The sequence below is a fragment of the Delphinapterus leucas genome, chromosome 7 (genome assembly GCF_059928025.1).
Source record: "Delphinapterus leucas isolate spDelLeu-1000000601 "Yukka" chromosome 7, BTC_Dleu_Yukka2, whole genome shotgun sequence".
Lineage (NCBI taxonomy): Eukaryota > Metazoa > Chordata > Mammalia > Artiodactyla > Monodontidae > Delphinapterus > Delphinapterus leucas.
In genome coordinates this window covers 91,508,599-91,531,829 of record NC_143135.1, presented here as the reverse complement: position 1 = coordinate 91,531,829, position 23,231 = coordinate 91,508,599, and the positions used below count along the sequence as shown (strand labels likewise).

The 23,231-nt window shown below is 37.3% G+C and overlaps 1 protein-coding gene across 1 annotated transcript in view; it reads right to left on the bottom strand.

The window, feature by feature from the left end:
• Nucleotides 1-19,911, bottom strand: part of LOC111166939 (NXPE family member 2-like) — a 32,204-nt gene extending 12,293 nt beyond the window's left edge. Inside the window, 3 exon segments of the mRNA XM_089915555.1 lie at nt 18,614-18,718; nt 19,605; nt 19,745-19,911. Of these exon segments, the coding sequence (XP_089771681.1) occupies nt 18,614-18,718; nt 19,605; nt 19,745-19,836 (198 nt within the window). The 5' untranslated portion in view covers nt 19,837-19,911.
• Between the last annotated feature and the right edge of the window lie 3,320 nt (nt 19,912-23,231).

The window sequence follows — 23,231 nt, the reverse complement described above, 5'->3', positions numbered from 1 at the left end:
CCAAACTTTCATTATCTAAGTATTCAATTCTATTTTTTTAAACAAGAAAATGTTTATTTAGTGGATAAAAATACACTATCAATTTTGAGAAAATATTGGAGAAATATTTTGAGAAAATATTTGTTCTATAGGAATTAGCACTACCGGGAAATCATGAAAATACATCACTTCAAATTATAAACAAGTATATTTGTACTAAGTTTATCAGGTACAAAGTGAAGAGAGAAATCGACTATTTTATTAAGGAAAAATCTGGTCAGCCAAACTAGATCACTTAGACTACCCAAATTCATTCTAATTAGATTTAGTTAAATTAGCAGGATAATTACATGTTTTGAATTTATTTTTACATTTTATTACATTATTGTCATCCTTTTTTATTATCATGTATGATCATAATTTCACTATCTGGTAAATAATTGCTTCCAAAAAATTTTTTTCTCTTAAATAGAATAACAATTTTGTTACTTCTTGTTAAGATCATAGCATATTTAAATTAACAAATTAAACACCTAATGGTTTGGTTAATATCTACCTATGAAATTTTTTTTTAAAATAACTGGGTTGCCCGTGCACTTGATGAACTGGTTGACTTCAGGGCTGATAAAGCAGACGTTGTCAGAGCGGTCATGAAACTGACTGTTGGCAAAGTACTCAAAGGCAAACCCAATAATATGGTCACTGAGCCAGGTTGGAGGATCCAATAGTGAGACATCTGTTTGCCACAGCAGACTGTCCATGTAACTGAAGACTACTGGAGCAATCTTGTACTGACTAGAGCTGCTCAGAAATTCCAGAAGCTGCCTCAGTCCTCACCAATCCAACCAGCCTTCAGGCACCTCTGTATTGGTCGGAAAGCCGGAAGTGGGTTTTAGGGTAAACAAGTCTAAAAGCTTAACTTTGAATTAGCCTGTGTACATGAATTTATGCTTCATTCTGTGTTTCTCCTCATACCTTTCAATGTGTGTGTATAAACCAAATGAACTAAATGCTTTAAAATATTTGGAAAGTTAACCAGAAAGCACACTTGTAATGTATTCAAACAGTTGTGATCGTACATATATATCAAAAGTATTAAATAAGTAGATTTAGATAAAGAACAATCAAGTTACCTGTGAAATTATTAAGAGAGTTCTACTACCAAACATGAACTCATGCCATATTACTATTGGTTTTCTACTCCTGACTATACATTTTCAGTTTTACTCCTTTATTTTCTCTCCTCTCCTTTCTTCTCCTTTCCCCTCCCTTCCCCTCCTCTTTTTTCCCTCCTTTGCTCCCTTCCTCCTTCATTTCTCTTTTTTTCCTTCCCTCCCTTTCTTCTTCCATAAAATATGTAGTGAATCCATGCTATGCACCCTGTATTGTGTTAGCTGTGGAGACATGTGGAGACAAAAGCAAGACACACCCAATCTCCCCTTAACAACAATTTTATATTTTAAGTTGGAAGACTTAGATGGAAATTGGGGAATAAAATGAAAAATTATAGTATTATTAACAATAATGATTAGCAAATGTTTTCTATGCGTTGATGCTGTTCTAACCATTTTAATTGTATTTTCTAATTTATCCTCACAACAACCCTATGAAACTAGTAGAACTGCTTCCCCTCTTCTACAGAAAGTGAAACTGAGGCCCTGAGAAAGTTAAATAACTTGGCCAGGGATGCAGAGCTAGCAAGTGGTGGGAAGTGTGATTCAAAAGCAGGGAGGTGGGCTCCAGAACCTGTAGTCTTAACCACTAAATTGTACTACACACTAGAGAAGTTCTTTGGTTGACAAGAAGGGAATAAATTAAACAGCTTAGCTGGTTTATTTTGACCATAAATTTTTAATATATGTGTATTTTGTGCCTTTTACATAAGTATAATTTTGACATAGCTTAGCAGTGAAACTTTCATCTTGATGTGGTTACTATGGGTTGTTTTACTAAGTTTTAGTTCGTATTTATCTTTTAACGTATGGAATCCAGTTCTGCTTGAAAATATGCTCCAAAATTTGACTGCAGGACTAGAAGTTGTTTTGGCTACAAAGTAGATTGATCAAATAAACCTTCCAAATAAATAGCTTTTCAGATGGGTTTGGCAAAGGATATGTGTGTAGTAAAGATAAATTTCATGTTTAAGCAATGGTAGACTCTTCCCTCGGGAGAAGATGGTGAGTATTGCACAGCTAGCATTTCCCACGGCAATTTTGAGATAAATAAGGGAATCTTTCAGTGTGGGAACTGATGTGCTATCTACAGCTACAGCCCTATCTAAAAGCTCATATTTCAGATTCTACAGGTAGATGCGTCAGTTTCCGTGTGTGTGTGTATTATGTATGTATCGAGTGGTTTCTAATTTTTTTCCACATGAAAATATGCCAAATTATCCTAGAGGGGAAAAAAAGGGTTCTTTGTATATTTTGGATAACAGTTCTTTGTCAGATGTATCTTTTGCAAATACTTTCTCTGTCTGCAGCTTTTCTTCTCATTCCCTTGCCTTTCATAGAGCACAAGCTTTTAATTTTAAAGATGTCCAGATTATGAGTTATTTCCTTCATGGATTGTGCCTTTGGTATGATATCTAAAAAGTCATCTCCATACCCAAGGTCAGTTAGGTTTTCTCCTTTGTTATCTCCTAGAAGTTTTATAGTTTTGCATTTTACATTTAGGTCTATGATTCATTTTTAGTTAACTTTTGGAAAGGGTGTAAGCTCTGGGTCTAGATTTATTTACTGTTTTTGTATGGATTGGTGACCAGTTGTTCCAGTACCAGTTATTGAAAAGGCTGTCTTTGCTCCATTGTCAAGCATCAGCTGACTTTATTTGTGTGGGTCTGTTTCTGGAGTCTCTTTTCTGTTCCCTTGACTTGTTCATCATTCTTTCACCAATAATATCATACTGCCTCGATTACTGTAGCTTTATAGTAATTCTTGAAGTCAGGTAGTGTCAGTCCTCTGACTGTTCTTTAATATTGATTTGCCTACCCTGGGGGTTTTGCCTCTCCATATAAACTTTAGAATCCGTTTTTCATATTTTATATGACTGGATTTTGTCATTCTTTTGTCTATCTAGATTCAATCAAGTGGATAGAAAGATCTACTCTACTGGTTCTTATGGTAAAGATACTCTTTGCCCTCTTTACTGATCTTAATAATAATTTTAATTTAACTAATTATTTCTGATTAATTGTGAAAGGAAGTACACAATTATTATTTGCAGCTGATATGATTATATACCCATAAAAACCAATCTAGTGAAAGGAACAAATGTGTAAACTTATTATTACAAAAAGTGAATAATTTGAAAGATATATAAGTAGAACTCCATGGGCATCTAAAAGAGATTGCTGCAAACTTGGCCTCAGACTGTTAAAAATGGCTTCGTGAGGGGAAAATGAGAATTATTGTTTAATGGTCACAGAGTTTCTATTTGGAGCAATGAAAATGTTTTGGAAATAGATAGTGGTGATTATAAATGTTATTAATGCCATTGTACTATACACTTTAAAATGGTGAAAATGTTAAAGTTTTATGTCATATTTAACCACAATTTTTACAATTAATAATGTAATGTACCCAACATCATTGAATTATATACTTTAAATAGATGAATAGTATGTTATGTAAGATATATCTCAATAAAGTTTTTTTTTTCCTTAAAGAATTGCTTCACGGGGGCTTCCCTGGTGGTGCAGTGGTTAAGAATCCGCCTGCCAGTGCAGGAGACACGGGTTTGAGCCCTGGTGTAGGAAGATCCCACATGCCGCGGAGCAATTAAGCCCATGCGCCACAACTACTGAGCCTGCACTCTAGAGCCCGTGAGCCACAACTACGGAGACCACGTGCCACAACTACTGAAACCCGCATGCCTAGAGCCAGTGCTCTGCAACAAGAGAAGCCACCACAATGAGAAGCCCATGCACTGCAATGAAGAGTAGCCCCCGCTTGCCACAACTAGAGAAAGCCCATGCACAGCAATGAAGACCCAACACAGCCATAAATAAATAAACAAAAAAACAAATAAATAAATAATTTTTTAAAAGAATTGCTTCACACAGCTGATGACATTTTGATTCTCAAAAGATGAGAGGAAGATTACTAGATAGAGAATAGGAGGATTTTTAGGCAGAGCTATTCTTGGCACTGAGATTTTTTTCCTTTCAGAAAAAAAACTTTATCTTTACTACATATTTGTAAACTGTGGCCATACGTCCAGAACAATTAACCTTCCATCAAGAACAATTCTTTGAGTCAAGAAGAAATTAATGTCAAAGAGAAAAGAAAAAAGAGCAAAAAGTCTAACCTAAATATTTAAAGGGCTTGGAGCAGCTCTGAGGAACAAAATAATAAGCAGAATCAGCCATCCTGGTTTCCTTCTTTCTGACAATGGTTTTCATTAATTATAGCTATGCAATTCTGCTTCCTGATTCCTTTATAAAAACAAATATCCTAAAGTTCTTATGTTAAAAAGATCCCAATAACAACCAAATTAAAGGAGCGTCTAGGCTAACAGATGATAAAGACATTGTGGAAGATTTTGAAGAACTGTAACTTATTCTTCTTGACATGGGACTTCCAGAGCGGAGTTTTCATCTGATTACTCAGGGCTAAGGTGTGTTTATTCTTGGTTTTATCAGGATTCTTGTTTTCAGGATTCACTTCCCAACACTGGGTGCTTAATGATTGAGGAGACAAACTCTGAAGTTAAAGAGGTGGGGATCTTCTCCACTAGCCGGAGGTCATGCCTGAGACGCTGGAACCCAGGCTTAGTATTACTCTGAGAGTGAGGTTGCTGAGGACTCAGGATAGATAGCTTAATAAGACATGAGATATTCCTAGAAAATTAAAACGTCTCTTTCAACCCTGATACAGTGATTACATACTACCATAAAAAGAGCAGTAAGTCTTGATTCCTGGTATCACCATTTACTACTTTTGTGATTATGCATTCGATGAAGCCTCATTTCCTCACTCTTAAAGTAGGGTTCTTTACACATGGGACATTTGTGTTGAGAGGTAATAATAGAATAAACTTATTTAGTTTCAGGTGTGCCTTTTAAAAATAGCAAATCACTGGCTCTTTAAAAATTTTTTACTCCAGAATGAGAGCCTTACCTACCCCTAACTATCATCTCTTTGGAAATTGGGATACAGTTTCTCTTTTTAGTTCAAGCATACCTTGGTATTTTGCATAAGGCATTGGAGTAACAAAGGAAGTGTTAGAGGCAAGAGTCATGGAAAGGCATGATGTTGAGAGACAAGGGCAGATTCTACACCTTTGTCTTGTTTCCAATCACCTCATTTTCAAGTACATCCTGATTCTAACTAGATTCACCAAATTTAGGTAAGACAGGAACTGGTGTGAGCAGACCTCAGGTATATATGCTGTTTTTGTTTTGTTTCATTTAACTAAAATACAGTAAAATTGACTTTGTTTAATGTACAATTCTATGAGTTTCGACACGGTCTAGATTTGTGTAAGCACCATCACAATCAGAAAAGAGACCAGTTTCATCATCCCCAAACACTGGCCCTTTGTAATAACATGCTCCCTCCTCCCCTAACCTTTGGCAACCACTGATCTATCCTCCATAGCTATAGTTTCACCTTTTTTCCATAAATGTCACATAAATGGAATCATGTATGTGATCTTTTTTTTTTTCGGCTGCAGTTGGGTCTTCGTTGCTGTGTGCGGGTTTTCTCTAGTTGCCGTGAGCGGGGGCTATTCTTCGTTGTGGTGCATGGGTTTCTCATTGCAGTGGCTTCTCTTGTTGCGGAGCATGGGGTGTAGTCATGAGGGCTTCAGTAGTTGCAGCACGCAGGCTCAGTAGTTGCTGCATGTGGGCTTTAGGGAGTGCAGGCTTCAGTAGTTGTGGTGCATGGCCTCAGTAGCTGTGGCTCGTGGGTTCTAGAGCACAGGCTCAGTAGCTGTTGCTCACGGGCTTAGTTGCTCCACAGCATGTGGGATCTTCCCAGACCAGGGATCGAACCCGAGTCCCCTGCATACCCAGGTGGATTCTTAACCACTGCGCCACCAGGGAAGTCCCTATGTGACCTTTTGAGACCAGCTTCTTTCCATCAGCGTATTGCCCTTGAGATTTGTCCATATTGCTGTGTGTCAGTAGTTTGTTCATTTGCATTGCTGAGCAACATTCCATTGTATGGATGTACGAGTTTGTTTATCAATTGGCTTACTAAAGAACATTTGGGCTGTATCCAGTTTGGGGCAATTATGAATAGAGCTGCTATGAACATTCGTGCACAGGTTTTGTGTGAATATGAGTTCTCATTGCTTTATGATTTTGCCCTGAAGGGAAGCTTTGGCAATGCCTGAGGGACATTTTTGGGTTTGGGGGGTTTTGTTGGGGGAGTCTTTTTTTTTTTAATTTTATTGGAGTACAGTTGATTTACAATGTTGTGTTAGTTTCAGGCATACAGCATAGTGATTCAGTCATACATATACATATATTCATTCTTTTCCAGATTCTTTTCCCATATAGGTTATTACAGAATATCCCTGTGCTATACAGTAGGTCCTTGTTGGTTATCTATTTTATATATGGTAGTGTGTGTATGTTAATCCCTAGCTCCTAATTTATCCCTCCCCTCCACATTTCCCCTTTGGTCACTGTAAGTTTGTTTTTGAAATCTGTGAGTCTATTTCTGTCTTGTAAACAAGTTCATTTATATCATTTTTTTAAAAAATTAGATTCCACATATGAGTGATATCATATAATATTTGTCTTTTTCCATCTGACTTACTTCACTTAGTATGATAATTTCTAGGTCCATCCTTGCTGCTGCAAGTGGAATTTTTTGGTTCTTTTTATGGCTGAGTAATATTCCAATGTATATATGTACCACATCTTCTTTATCCATTCATCCATTGATGGACATTTAGGTTGGTTACCTGTCCTGGCTATTGTAGATACTGCTGCAATGAACATTGGGGTGCATTTATCTTTTCAAATTATGGTTTTCTCTGGATATATACCTAGGAGTGGGATTGCTGGACCATATGGTAGCTCTATGTTTAGTTTTTTAATGAACCTCCATACTGTTCTCCATAGTGGCTGTTACCAATTTACATTCCCACCAACAGTGTAAGAGGGTTCCCTTTTCTCTACAGCCTCTCCAGCATTTATTGTTTGTAGACATTTTGATGATGGCCATTCTGACCAATGTGAGGTAATACCTCATTGTAGTTTTGATTTGCATTTCTCTGATAATTAATGATGTTGAGCATCTTTTCATATGATTTTTGGCTATCTCTGAGGGACATTTTTGATTGTCACAACTAAAGCAGAGTGGGAGTTTGTTGCGGGGTGGGGAGGCTGAAGAGTTGCTACTATCATCTAGTGGGTAGAAGTCAAGGTGCATTATCTGAAAATGCACAGGACAGCCCCCAACAACAAAAACTGATTGGACCAAAATATCAATAGTTCTACAGTTGAGAGACCTGCTCTACAGGAAATACCTGAGTGGGAATTACAAGGGTATATGGTAAGTACGTGTATCTTTAACTTTACAAGAAACAGCCAGACTGTTTTCCAGAGTGGGTATATTTTTTGGCATTCTCACCAGCAATGAGAGTTCCAGGAGTTCCACATTCTTACCAGCAGTTGATATTGCAGGGTTTTCTTTAGTTGCATTTTTTGCCATTCTACTACGTACATAGGGACAGCTCATCAGAGTTTTTATTTGGATTTCCTTAATGGCAAACCATATTGATTATATATGTTTTAATTTGCTTATTTGCTAGCCATATATCCTCTTTGGTAAAGGATCTATTCAAGTTTTTGGGCCCAATTGTTAATTGAATTGTTTGCTTTCTTACTGTTGAATTTTGAGAGTTTCTTATACAGTTGACCCTTGAACAATGTGGGGGCTGGGGTACCAACCCTCCACACAATCGAAAATCCGAGTATAACTTATAGTCAGCCCTTGGTATATGCAATTCCTCCACATCCTTGGTTCCACATCCATGGATTCAACCAACAGCAGATCGTGTAGTACTGTCATGTTTACTATTGAAAATATCCTCATGTAAGTGGACCTGTGCTGTTCAAACCCATGTTATTTAAGGGTTCGCTGTATATTATGGATACAAGTGCTTTGTTGATTGTGTGATTTGCAAGTATTTTCTCCCAGTCTGTAGCTTGTCTTTTCATTCTCTCAACAGTGTCTTTCACAAAGGAAAATGTTTTAATTTTGATGAAGTCCCATTTATCACTTTTTAATTTTATGGGTTGCATTTTTAGTTTTATACTTAAGAAATCTGACTAACTACAGGTTGTTAAGATTTTCTGTTTTCCTTAAAACTTTTGTGGATTTAGACTTTATATTTAGATCTCTGATCCACTTGAGTTAGTTAATTTTTGTATAAGGTGTGAGGTTTAGGTTGATATTCATTTATTACCATATGGATGGCTGATTGTTTTAACCATATTGTAAAATTTTCATTTTTCCATTGAATTGCCTTTCTACATTCATCAAAAATCAAGTAGCCATATTTGTATGGCTACATTCCTGGAATTTCTATTCTGTTTTACTCGTCTTTGTATCCATCCCTTCATTAATTCTGTACTGTGTCAACTATTGTAGCTTTATAGTAAGTCTTGAAATTTTTTAGTGTGGCCTCCAACTTTATTCTTCTTTTTAAAACTTGTTTTGTCTATGCTAGTTCCCTTGCTTTTCCATATAAATTTTAGAATCATCTTGTCTAGATCAACAAGAATTCCTGTGAATATTTTGTTTCAAATTGTGTAAAATCTGTAGTTTGGAGACAGCTAACATATTAAATATTGAGTCTTCCAATCCATGAACACAATATGTCTCTCCATTTATATGTCTATAATTTTTTTCATCAGGATTTTATAGTTTTCAGACTACAGATTCTGCCCCATTTTGTTAGAATTTTATCAAAGGATTTCACTTTTTAATTTCTTGTAAATGGTATTGCGTGGGATATTTTTTACTGTTTATTTCTAATTTTTCATTGCTGAAAATACAATATATAGAAATACAATTGAATTTTAGTTGACCTTATATCCTATGACCTTGATAAACTTGCAAAGTACTTGTAGAATTTTTTTGTAGGTTCTTTGGGATTTTCTATGTAGACAATCATGTCATCCACAAATAGGGACAGTTTTAGCTCTTCATTTCCAACCTACATGTGCTTTACTTCATTTTCCTTCTCTTACTTCAATGGCTAGCCCTTCCAGTACGATGTTAAACAGAAGTGGTGAAAAGGAACATCCTTGCCTTCTTTACGATCTCAAGGATAAAATATTCAATCTTTCACCATTAAGAATGATGTTAGCTATATATTTTCTATGGATGTCCTTTAATGAATTAAGGAAGCTCTTTTTCATTCCAAGCTTCCTAAAGGTTTTGTCACAAATGACTGTGAATTTTGTCAAATATTTTTTTCTGTATAAATTGATATGATCAGGTATTTCTTTTTCTGTAGCCTGTTGACATGGTTGATTATACTGATTGACTTTTTAAAACATTGAACCAGCAATTGTATTCCTGGCATAAAACCAAGTTGGTCATGCTATATTATTCTTCTTATATATTGCTATATTTGATTTGCTGGTATTTTGTTGAGAATTTTTGCACCTATGTTCATAAGGAATATTGGTCTGTTATTTTATTTCCTTGTACTGTCTTTGGTTTTGGCATCAGGATAATGCTGGCCTAATAAAATAATTTGGGAGCTTTCCTTTCTCTTCTATCCTTTGGAAAAAGAGATTGTGTAAAATTGATGTTATTTATTTTTTAAGTATTTGATAGAATTTTCCCATATAACTATCTGAGCCTAGACACTTCTTTTTCAGAAGAGTTTTAACTATGAATTCTATTTATTTCATTGATTTAGGACTATTCAGAACATCTATTTATTCTTGGGTGACTTTTGGTGGTTTGTGGTCTTTAAGGTATTCATCCATTTTATCTAAGTTTTCAAATTTATATTCATAAAGTTCTTTGTGGTTTTCCCATATCATCATTTAATGTCTGTGACTTCCATTTGTCAATTCTGATATTGGTTATTTATGCCTTCTCTTTTTTTTTTTTCTTTATAAGTTTGGCTAAAGTTTTATCATTTCTAATAATCATTTTAAAGAACCAACTTTTGTTCTATTGATTTTCTCTATTGTATTCTCTATTGTATTCTGTTTTCAATTTTAATGATTTCTACTGTAATATCAATATTTATTATTTCCTTCTTTCTGCTTGCTTTTTATAGTTCTTTAAGGTGGAAAATTAGATTATTGATTTTGTACCTTTCTTCTTTTTTAGAACAACCACTTAATGCTATAAATTTCACTCTAAGTACTGCTTTAGCTGTGTACAACAAATATTAATGTTATATTGCCATTTTTGTTTAGTTCAAAATGTTCTCTAGGGTCCCTTGAAACTTACTATTTGATTCGTTGATTATATAGAAGTGTGTCATTTAATTTCCAAATGTTGAGAGATTTACCAATTATTGTTCTGTTGCTGATTTCCAGTATAATTTCATTATGTCAAAAAACACACTTTGGAGCTTCCCTGGTGGTGCAGTGGTTGAGAGTCCGCCTGCTGATGCAGGGGACATGCGTTCGTGCCCTGGTCCGGGAAGATCCCACATGCCGCAGAGTGGCTGGGGCCACAAGCCATGGTCGCTGAGTCTGCACGTCTGGAGCCTGTGCTCCACAACGGGAGAGGCCACAACAGTGAGAGGCCCGCATACCGCAAAAAAACAACAACAACAAAAACAACAAAAACACCACACTTTGTGTAATTTCAATTATTTTAAAATCTGTTAAGGTTTGTTTTATGACTCTAGATATGTTCTGTCTTGATGAATGTTTCATGTGCACTGAAAAAATCATGTATTCTGCTGTTGTTGGGTGAAATGTTATACAAATGTCAAGCAGACCCAGTTATTGAATTCCTTAGTTCTTCTATATTTTTGCTGACTGTATTAGATTCCTAGGGCAGCCAAAACAAATTGTCACAAACTTGGTGGCTTAAAACAACATAAATTTATTATCTCACAGTTATGGAGGCCAGAATTCTAAAATCAAGATGTCAACAGAGATGATTCCTTCTGGAGGCTCTGAGGGAGAGTATATTCCATGCCTCTCTCCTGGCTTCTGGTGGATGCTAGCAATCCTTGCTATTCTTGACCTATAGATGCATCACTGCAATCTCTGCCATCATCTTCACATCACCTTCCCCTTGTGTGTCTTCTCCCTTCTCCTCTTTTAAAAAGATACTTGTCACTAGCTTTAGGGTCCACCCTAATCCAGGATGATCTCATCCCAAGATCTTTAACTTAATTACATCTGCAAAGAGTATTTTTCTAAATAGGTTAGATTCAGAGGTTTCAGGCAGACATATCTTTTGGAAGGGAGGGCCACCTTTCAACCCACTACACTGACTTTCTGTCTACTTGTTCTATCAATTACTGAGAGCAATGTAGGAGTCAACAACTTAACTTTGGATTTGTCCTTTTTTTCTTTCATTTTTATGTGCTTTTCTTGAAATATTTTGAAGCTGTCAGATGTATACAAATGTATGGTGGTTATAAATTTAGGATGAATTTATTCTTTTATCATTATGTAATGATCCTATTTACTTCTGGTAGTTTTTCTTTTTCTGAAATCTACTTTGTTATTAGTAAATCCATACAAGCATTATTTTGGTTGATATTTGCATGGCATATCTATTTCCGTCATTTTACTTTTAGCCTACTTGTATTTAAAATGGGTGTATTATAAATAATTTATGGTTGGGTCACTGTTTTTTTAATCAATTCTGAGTCATTGTCTTTAAATTGGTATGTTTGGACTACTTATATTTAATGTATTTATTGATATGTTTTGACTTAGGGCTGCCATTTTATTTGTTTTCTCTCTTTTTAATTCTTCTATAACAATCTTGAAATACACCCAGAGTACTCTCTTCTCCTTAACAAGCTTTGCCCTCAAGGGAAACTATTTCACCAGAACTTAAATTACTTGGGTTTACCAAAGCCTAATCAACCTGAGGGAAGGAAAATACCCAAATCCAGCTACCCAATAGATCATGTCCAGCTTTCAATAAAATATTACAAGGCATGCAAAAAACAAACAAAAAAACACACAGTCTGAAGCAACAATATGGACATCAGAGCCAGACTCAGCTATAGTAGAGACTTTGGAATTATCAGACCAGGAATTAAAAATAACTATAATTAATGTGCTAAGGGTTCTAATGGGAAAAGTGGGCAACATACAGGAACAAATAGGTAATGTAAGCAGAGATATGGAAACTCTAAGAAAGAATCAAAAAGAAATGCTAGAAACCAAAAACACTGTAAGAGAAACAAAGAATGACTTTGATGAACTTATTAGTAGACTAAACACAGCCAAGAAAAGAACCAGTGAGCTTGAAGGTATGTCAGTAGAAACTTCCCAAACTGAAAAGCAAAGGCAAAAAGGAACAGAACACCTAAGAACTATGGGACAAATACAAAAAGTATAACATACACATGCTGGAAACATCAGAAGCAAAAGAAAGAGAAAAGAACAGAAGAAATATTTGAAATAATAATGGCTGAGAATTATCCAAAATTAATAACAAACACCAAACCATAGACCCAGGAAACACAGAAAACACCACAGATGATAAATAATTTCAAAAATCTACACCTAAGCATATCATCTCAAACTACAGAAAATCAAAGACAAAGAGAAAAATCATGATAGAATCCAGAGGGAGAAAAAATCCTGCCTATTGAGGAAAAAGAATAAGGTATCTGTGTTTCTATTGCACAAAACTTATGCATCTGTTAGGTTACATGGCAAAAGGAAATTAAAATCAAAGGTGAAATTAAGGTTGTTAATCAGCTGACCTTAAAATAGGGAACACTGAATTATCCTGAGTTATCCAGGTGGGTCAAAAGTAACCACAAGAGTCCTCAAAAGTAAAAAAGAGAGGCAGAAGAGGGAGAACCAAAGAGATGGTGGTGTGAGAAGAACTTGGCCCAAAGTTGCTGGCTTTGAAGATGAAGGAGTCAGAGAAAACAGACGAGCTCTAGAAGCTAGAAAAGGCAAGGAGATGAACTCTCCCATAGAGTGTCCAGAAGGGTGTGCACACTGCCAGCACCTTGATTTTAAGCCAGTGAGGTTCATTCTGGAATTTTGACCTCAAGAAACATAAGATAATACATTTGTATCATGTAAGCCACCAAGTTTGTGATAATTTGTCACAGTAGCAGTAGAAAACTAATACAATTATAACTACTGTTTTAAAGTTTTTGATAATTTCAACATCTACATTATCTAATGGTTGGTGACTTTGCTTATTCTCCTGCAAGTTGTAATTTTCCTGGTTCCTCATATGTTGAATAGTTTTGGCTTATATTTGGATATTTTAACTACTGTGCTATGAGATCCTGGATCTTGTTTAAACCCTAAAGATAATGTTGATTTTTTTAAATCAGGCAATCGACCTAGTTAGGTTAAAGCCATAAGTTCCAACCCACCTTTTGTGGGCTCTAGTTTCAAGGTCTGTTCAGTTCTCAAAACCTTTGGCTGTGCTGTTTGAATCTGTCCCATGCATGTAACATCCAGTGGTCATTCCGGGACCTGGGCAATGGTCCAGTCTGTAACTGAATTCCTTAAGCCTTCAGTGTGCTATTTAGGGTAAGAGTGACACATGCTAAACGCAGAGTTGAGCCCAGAAGTTCATCCACCACTTTATGGGATAACTCTTTTGAGCTTTGTCTTTGCAATCTCCCCAAACCTTTCCCATTCTATGGGATCCCTACTTTTGGTCCTTCAGCCAGACAAACGGGGCAAGAAGAAGGTTTCTCAGCCTGAGTGGGAAACCTAATGTGTTTCCCTAGAATTCTTGTGGCACCTGAGATCAGGCAGGAACATTTGGACAAGGTCTGATAAAGGCAAGCTGACCACCACCTGAGGTTCTAAACTCTTAAGGGAAATATGGTTTGTGTAAGATTCAGTGTATAATGAGATTTTTAACTTGAGCAGTAGTATAGCAATGAGGGACAACCTAAACTTTTTATTTTTAGACAATTGTAAATTCACATGCAGTTGTCAGAAATAATAGAGAGACTCCATATACCCTTTATCCAGTTTCCACAATGATAACGTCTTGTAAAGCTGTAGTAAAATATCACAGCCAGCATATTGACACTGAATATAGTCAAGATACAGAACATTTCCATCACCACCAGCCTCCTTCATGTATCCCTTTTTAGTCACACTTACTTCCTTTCCAGGCCCACCCCTCCTTAATCCCTTAACCCCTGAAAACCATTTATCTGTTTGCCATTCCTCCATTATTTCAAGAATATTATGCAGTGGAACCACACAGTATATGAACCATAAATATGAGTGAAGAAAAACAAATAATTTTGTGCCTGACCCTTAAAATGAGTCATATAAAGGGGAAAGTCTCTTCAAAATAGTAGTAGCAGGATTCAATAATAATTCAATAATAGTAGATCAGGATTCAATGCTCAATTTCTCTTAGCCCAGTTGCCTCATTCTTTTAACAACCTGTTTCAAATATATTTTTTTCAAATATAAATATTAGAGGTATATATATTTCAAATATATATTAGAGATAAATATATAGTAAATACATATAAATATAAATATATAATTCAAATACGTATATATTTCATATATATAGACACTGATACATACAGTATTTTTCAGAAAACTCTAAGATCTTTTGTTTTCCATGATATATCTGACCAAATATCACTAATTACTACATAATCTTATCCATCATTTTCTAGTCATTGGTACCTTCTACTCATTGCCTGAAAATTTTGAAGAAACTGACTTATAGTCTTCATCATTAAAAATCCTGATATCCTCCAAGTAGTCCTCAATGTCCAGGAGGCAACTCCTCTAATACCTAATTGTTTTTGATCCTTAACCTCAGCTTTAGAAATCTAAAAAAGTAGTCATATGGCAATTCAACTTTCTGTCACCCTGCCCTACTTAATTGTACCATAGCATTTTTTTCTGCTTCCAATATTTTTCTGTTAACTTCTTTCCATAAGAATTTAAATGCATTCACGTATCTCTCATATTAAAAAAAGAACTGCTCTACTAACTTTTGCTTATTCCCTATCCCTACCCAGTTAAACTTCTCAGGAGTTCTCATCAATCACTTTCTTTCCTACCACTCACTTCTCAGACCAGTGCTTTTTTTGTTCTTCAGGGCAATAGCACTAACAACTTTTTTTTCTTTTTTAAAATTTTTATTGGGGTATAGTTGATTTACAATGTTGTGTTAGTTTCAGGTGTACAGCAAAGTGAATCTGTTATACATATACATATATCCACTCTTTCTTATATGCTTTTCCCATAGAGGCCACTACAGAGTATTGAGTAGAGTTCCCTGTGCTATACAGTAGGTCCTTTTCTTTTCATTCTGTAGCTCACTCAAGGAATTGTCACAGACACCAATGAGTTAAGCTGTCATTTATATTCTGATGATTCCTAAATCCATTTTCCTAAACCACGTCTTTCTTAGCTTCAAATTTCTATATTCAAGTCTACTGAAGAAACATTTCCATTTAGATGACATAAAAGTACTTCAAACATAAACTGTTCATATCTAAACTTACTTTTTTTTCCCAAAACTACTTCCCCTACTCTGTTCTATACTTCAGTGAATGGCATCACCAGCCATGTACTTGTACATATCTAGAATAATTCCTGCTTAATTCCACCTCCTCACCCCCTCACCACAGTCAATCTATTTCTGTCAATTCTATCTCAAATTCATTGACTTTTCTCCAACCTCATTGTTAGTACCTTATTTCAGGTCACTATTACCTCTCACCTGGATCACTGAACAGTCCTTATTTTGTAATTTAACAGTTATTTATTAGGCACCTACTATGTGCCAGCCATTGTTCTAGGCACTTGGGATATACCAACAAATAAATTTAGATAAAAATCCTTCCCTTATGGAGATCACCTTATAGCAGGCCAAGATAGACAATAATCAATGAACATAAATAAGTAAATTATATAGTATTTTAGAAAGTTAAAAGTCAAACAGAATGAGGGAAACACTAAGAGGTAGGGTGAGGGCTGTTTCTAGTGCTAAATAAAGAGGATGACATTTGAGCAAACACCTGAAGGAAGAGTGTTAGCCATGTGAAAACCTGGAGGAAGAACGGGCAGAGGAAACAGCCAGTGCAAGAATGCCGTGGGCCAGGCTTTCTGTACCCTTTAATAAAAATGCCTGACCGAGACACTGTGCCAGGAATTCTGGTCCCTGCCATGTTCCCTCTGAAGTGGGGAGCATGGCATTTTTATTTTAGAAATATAATCTTAGACTCCTGAACATAAAGATGATGTCCTATATCTCTGTATCCCTAATACCTAGTTCAGCCCTGACACACAATCTATACTCAACAAACGTTTGCTGAATGAATGATTAGAGCAGGCCTAGACTGGGAGCCAGGGAAATTAATTAGAGGACTATTTCCACACCATAGATGAGAAATGACAAAGGACTGGGCTAAAGCAAGGCTCTGGGGATGGAGATAAACGGATAGATTTGAGAGAGATTTAGGAGGTAGAATTTGTGAGATTAGTGGCTGATTGCTTGTGGAGAGAGTTTTGGCTTGGTTGACTAATGGGCTGTGGCAACAGAGGAGAGAGAGAGAGAAAGAGCAGAGAATTTGTTTCTGTGTGATCCTGTTTTGCCAAGGAGGGTGTTGAAGAGGAGCATTAACTCAGTGTGCTTTTCTTTGTGTTGGTAACACTAGTGGAACTGAGGTGGAGATAACCAATGAACGCATTGAATAGTGGGGCACAGAAGAGATCTCAGCTCTGGAAGTACATAGGCAGTGATTCTCAAACTTCAGTGGACGTGTGAATCAGCTGGGGGACTTGTTAAAACTTGATCATTTTATTTTTTTATTGAAGTATAGTTGATTTACAATGTTGTGTTTCTGGTGTATAGCAAAGTGATTCAGTTATATATAGATATTCTTTTTCAGATTCTCTTCCATTATAGATTATTACAAGATATTGATATAGTTCCCTGTGCTGTACAGTAGGTCCCGTTGTTTATCTATTTTTTCTTTTTTGGCTGTGCCACACGGCATGCTGGGTCTTTAGTCCCCCGACCAGGGATCAAACCTGTGCCCCCTGCAGTGGAAGCGCAGAGTCTTAACCACTGGACACTCTATTGTATATATAGTAGTGTGTATCTGTTGATCCCAAACTCCTAATTTACCCCACCCCCGACCTCACTTTCCTCTTTGGTAACCATAAGATTGTTTTCTATGCCTGTGAGCCTATTTCTGTTTTGTAAATAACTTCATTTGTATCATTTTTTTAGATTCCACAAATAAATGATATCATATAATATTTGTCTTTCTCTGTCTGACTTGCTAAAGTGAACTTAGTATGATAAACACTAGGTCTGTCCAGGTTGCTGCAAATGGCATTATTTCATTCTTTTTTACGGCTGAGTAATATTCCATTATATAAATGTGCCACATCTTCTTTATCCATTCATCTGTGGATGGACACTTAGGTTGCTTCCATGTCTTGGCTATTGTAAATAGTGTTGCTATGAACATCGGGGTGCATGTATCTTTTCTGATTAGAGTTTTCAAAACTTCATTATTTTAGTCTCAAGTCCAAAGATTTCTTTTTAGCAGCTCTGGAGTAGGGCACAGGAATCTGCATTTTACACACACATGCACAAACACAGGTGTTCCAGTGCAGAGAGTGTCCAGACCTCACTTTAAGAAACACTAATATTGTTGGTGGGTGGGACCTGAGCCTATGAATTAAAGGGTATAAGCATGAACGAGAAGAGGATTGATGGAAGAAATCTAGAAAACACATATTTACAGAGAGGGCTCACAGAGAGAAAGCTTCTGAGCTGTGGTTTGAGAGCTCTACTATTTATCAGTTCACATCATTGTCTGAACATCCTAGATTTGTGGTCCGTCTTGTTTGGAGCTGAGGGTTTGTATTAGACAAAGGTGAAATAGATACTTTGAAAAGAAGTTGGGTTCAAATTTAGAGGAAGGTTGAATGGCTAACTAAGGAGTTGATCTCCTCAGCACTACCATCTGTGAAAGCCATTGGTGAAAGTTTTTGATCAGGCCAAGAAGATGATGAAAGCAGAATTTTCGAAAGATTGGATTTGTACTAAATGGTTGAGAAGAGGAGAAAGTAAAGCAAAATCAGTTTTTTAAAAAGACTGCAGAAAGGGAAAATCAAAAAATGTGAACTGAACTATGTAAAGGATTTTTAAAAACCCTGTGAAAAAAGCAGGGGCTGACACAGAGATTTAATTGGATTGGAGGCTCAGAGGCCAAGGTCGGAGAGAATGTTTAGAAGGGATGGTTAGCAGGGCCAGACACTACAGAGACAGCAGTAAATCCACCTGCCACTAAAAAAAAAAATAATAATAATAGAATACATGGTGTCAAAGGAATAACTGCTGAACAGAGGGCCCTCTCATCCACATCTGTTGCTAAGATAACATGCTTTTAACTTTTAATTCTTGCATTGATCACACTGAGCATTCAAAGTCACCCTTTCTGAAATTCTGAAAAAGGAAACAATTCCTACCTTTTCAAGGTCTTTGGAAGAGAACTAAATGACCCAGAAAACCAAGATAAACATCAACATTAGCAGTAATTTACGAGCTACAGCATTTGGAAACAAAGCAAGAATCTTGTAAGAGAGGACAGGAGAAATAATCACACGTTAAAAAATCAAATAAACATAACATTGCTGTGTATACCTAGGTTCCTCCTCAGTACTTTTCCAGAATAGGGTTATGTTCTGTACAACTGCTCTCTTCTGGGTTTCCAGGAAATTCCATCATATGTTCTATTAGAAATCAGAAACAACTGTCCTCCCCAAAGCAGAGAGCTGAACTGGGTGAGGCAGGAAAGAACTCCTGGTTCCTGACTCTCAGATGAACTCTTCCGTTTGGAGTCACATCAGGGCTCTGAGCCTTTTCTCTCATGGGGGGCTCAGCAGGTGTAGTAAGGTTTTAGTGACTATTTACCCTAAGAAACACTTTTTTTCTGTTGCCTTCTGATGAATTCTGGTCTCTAAATCTCTCTCAGATACACACACACACGCACACACACGCATGCACGCACATATGCATTATCTGGTATCCACTCTCCCTGGTCTTACATGCTTCTGGGGGCTTCCTTCTAAATCTCCCCTTTGTTTTCTTAGGCAGCTTGTTTCCGCCTCAGGTTTTTAATCACCTCATGCTAAAGTAGTTGAGAAACATTGCCATAAAGGGCAAGAGTGTATTCTTTAGAGAAGGTCATTGTTGAGTGGCCAGAATTTTAGTTTTTGTTTTGCAAACCCAGAATACCAAAAGTATGTGCCAAAGAGTTAAATTACAGTAGTGTTTCCCAAACTTCTTTTTCCTGGGACCCACAGTAAGAACATCATATCAAATCTCGTTTCAGGGAACACAGACACACACACACACACACACACACACACACACACACACACCCCAAAGTTTCATAAAACAATCCTTATCCTTACTGCGTGCAATGTACTGTGATATTTTCTAGTTATTCTATTTTACTCTATACTGCTCTATTCCATTTTTAAAGTATTTTTCATGCCCAAATAAGATAATTTTACTATCCCCTAAAGGGTTGCAATGCGCCATTTGAAAAGCACTGACTGGTCTATGGTTCTCCCTCCTGTCTGTCAGTACGGTACCTATGGATGAATATCTCCTCCATCATATTCTCATATTTTCTCACAGGAATTACAGCCGGCCAGAGTTTCTTTGGATAAAGCAGTCTTTGCATTTACTTCGGGACTGGAGTCTCCCTATAAGCTTCACTGATCAAAAGCTGAAATGCCATTTGTGGCCAGAGTGTGCCAGGTAGAATCACAGCCCTCCCCAGCGATGAACTGACCCTGCTCACTCCACAGAGCCAGGGAAAGAAGCCAGGAGGGAGTTCGTTTTAGAGAACGGACATATCTAATCCCAGCGCAGGGTCACCTTTGGTTGAGGTCTTACGTAGTTGTTTATTTACTTATTTACGTAGTGAATTTCCTTTGCTTATGCCCTCGTTTCGCTGTCATGTGGAATTAGTCACTTCCACAGTAGCAGAAGTATCGGAAAAACTGGAAAGAAGGAAAACAGAAATCCTCGTCCACGGTTCTTGAATGACTGAGATTTGATTTGGCTGGTTCTTCTCAACATTTGGAGTGTGGTCTTTTTTTTTTTTTTTTTGCGGTACGCGGGCCTCCCACCGTTGTGGCCTCTCCCGTTGCGGAGCACAGGCTCCGGACACGCAGGCTCAGCGGCCATGGCTCACGGGCCCAGCCGCTCCACGTCATGTGGGATCTTCCCGGACCTGGGCAAGAACCCCGTCCCCCTCATAGGCAGGCGGACTCTCAACCACTGCGCCACCAGGGAAGCCCTGTAGTGTGTTCTTTGTAAACACTTTCCCTTGGTCTAAACAACTGCATCCATTAAGCACTCCAGCAATGATGATTTAAATTAAATCTCAGGGGACTTCCCTGACTGTCCAGTGGTTACGCCTACTCCGCGCTTCCACTGCAGGGGGCGTGTGTTGGATCCCTGGTCAGGACACTAAGGTCCCTCATACGGCGGGGCGGGGCGCAGCCGTGGCATGAATGAATGAATGAATGAATAAAATCAATCTCAGGCCATAAGAGGAGGAGCCATAGGTCTAAATCTCACTGCACCCTGCATCTGTAACAGCATAGGAGAGAGTCCAAAAGAGCAAATTCTATGGACGTGGGGAATCATTGTCACTAACAGTGGTAAAGTAGTCACAATGCAGCCACCTACCAGGTGGCCTGTTACCACCATATTATATCAGCCATGCTCAATTTGCATTGCTCTGCATGGAGATAGCTATAGAGATAGAGATACCTAGGTAGAGATATGTATATAGATATACATATGTATATTTCACATATATATGTATGTACATATAACATTTGTTTGTTTGCATCTGTACCAATCTGTCCAGGCACGTATCCATATAACTGTATGGATATCAGGGCTGTGATCACAGCATGCAGAAGATTGGCACAGAGATACAGTAGATAATTTCTAAAGGAATGTATTGAAAGAAAAGAGATATAGATCCAGGCAGTCCTTCCCCGCACCACATAAGGCATGTTTCTCTCTACTGCCTTGTACTACTGTATTGTGACAATGATAACAGTGGGTCCAGTATCCTTAAACTAAACCCTAAAAACCTTCTCTCTTGTGTAGAACTAAGTGAAAATTCTTGGCTCCCTAAATCTTTGATGATAAATGTGTGCTCTGAGCCACAGCATAATTACCATAGCCCCATAGATAATAGCATAGTAAACAGACACATGCTTTGTACCCCTAAAATACATAATTAACTCATTTTGTTTTCATAAGACTTGCTGAGCTAGTCAGGACAAATACTACCACACCAGTGTAACAAAGAGCCTGGGATATGGAGAAGGGCTACAAAAGTGGCCTGAGGTCACCGTGTCAGCAATTGAGCTGAGGCTAGAGCTTCCTTGACTTGTGAGGGCATGCAGCCCACAGGAATGGGCATGGTGGTTTCAGGGTATGGCTCCGCATCCTGGAGACTCATTTGAGAAGAAATAAATTTAGTGAAGGAAAACTGATTTTTGGTTGACATAACAGTCTTGGCTTTTACTTCTCAAATTAAAAATTATTGCCCAAAGGCGTGGGTAGTATGAGGCCACATTTGCGGGAAAGAGGGTACTTAGGTAGTCCAAGAGTACATTTTCCAATAGTGTTAATTTTACTCAATGATTTGCTGTGTGTGGGGGGGTGTTTAAAGCCATTTAATTGGTAAATAACTTAGACAACTTTGTCAATTTAAACTGCAGCATACCCCTTGGGAAATGCAACATTGGCATAAAGTTTTTTTAAGATAAAAGAAAAGATGGCCAAGGAATCTTAATCCCTTAGCAGGGTCTTTTTTAGCCACATGCATAGGCCCTGGGAGGTTAAAATCTATTCTAGTCTGCTTTTGGAATACATTCACAGAGAAGTTTGAGCTAAACTCAGAGAACTTCCCCTGGCACACACTCAGGAAACTATGAGTGCTGCCAACACCCTTGTGGGAGAGGTTGCCTTGACTTCATGAACATAAACCTCCAGTCTGGGAACAGTGGGGGAAGGCAACGAACATTTGCTCTAGGCAGAACATTAAGAACCCACTCCTGATATTTCCATCCATTTGGACGGACCTTAATGATTTTTTATAAGAAGGTAGCCAGTCTCCTCTTCCTGTTCGAGAAAGCCTGACTTGGTCTAGTGCCGCCTGGGCGGTGTAGGTAAGCTTCTCTGATTCTGGGGTTCAGTATTAGAAAGGCCGCTTGCCTACAGATATAAGACGCCGTCTCCAATTACGGCATTCTTATAAGTAACAGTGAATTTTGGGGTGAGGCATTGTTCTCCATTTGCTTTTTTCTAATTCCTCAACTCATTCAGAACTCAGCCTACAAAAAAGATTTTATTAGTACCCCTTTTAAAAAACATGGATTTCCTGAGTACTGTGTGCTATCGATTACATGATGCTGGTAGTACATCGTCTCATTTAATTCTCATAAACTTGGAGAGTTAGAAAGCATCATCCCCAATACACAGATGGAGAAAGGGAGACTCAGAAAAGTAAAATAATTTGCTTATTCTTTCTTTTTTTTTTTTTGCTTATTCTTGTATAAGTCCATGTCTAGGCCTGAGTCTAAGCTCAGAGGAGAAGAATATAAACCATGGCCATGGACCAAATCTGATCTGTGACCTGTTTTTGTAAATAAAGTGTTTCTTGGAAGACAGCCATGCCCATTTGCTTACATATTGTCTAGGGCTGCTTTTTCCCTGAAACAACAGATTTGAGTAATTGTGACAGAGATCATACGACCCAAAAGGCTGAAATTTTTACTATCTGACCCTTGACAGAAAAATTTGCCTATGAACCCCAGTCTAAGCAATCGAATAACTTATTAGATTAGTAAAAGTGAAAAAGTGTGGAGGCTACAGGAAGAAAAGGAGGATGTACTCACTAACGGGAGTAGTGAAGTGGCAGAGAAATTATGGCTAATGACAAGCTGTTATTACAGTGGTGTAAAGAGGAAGATCACTGGATTGAAAAGACAAGAAACTATGAGGATTTAGATGTCAGAGGTGTCATCCATGTGACTATTAAAAACA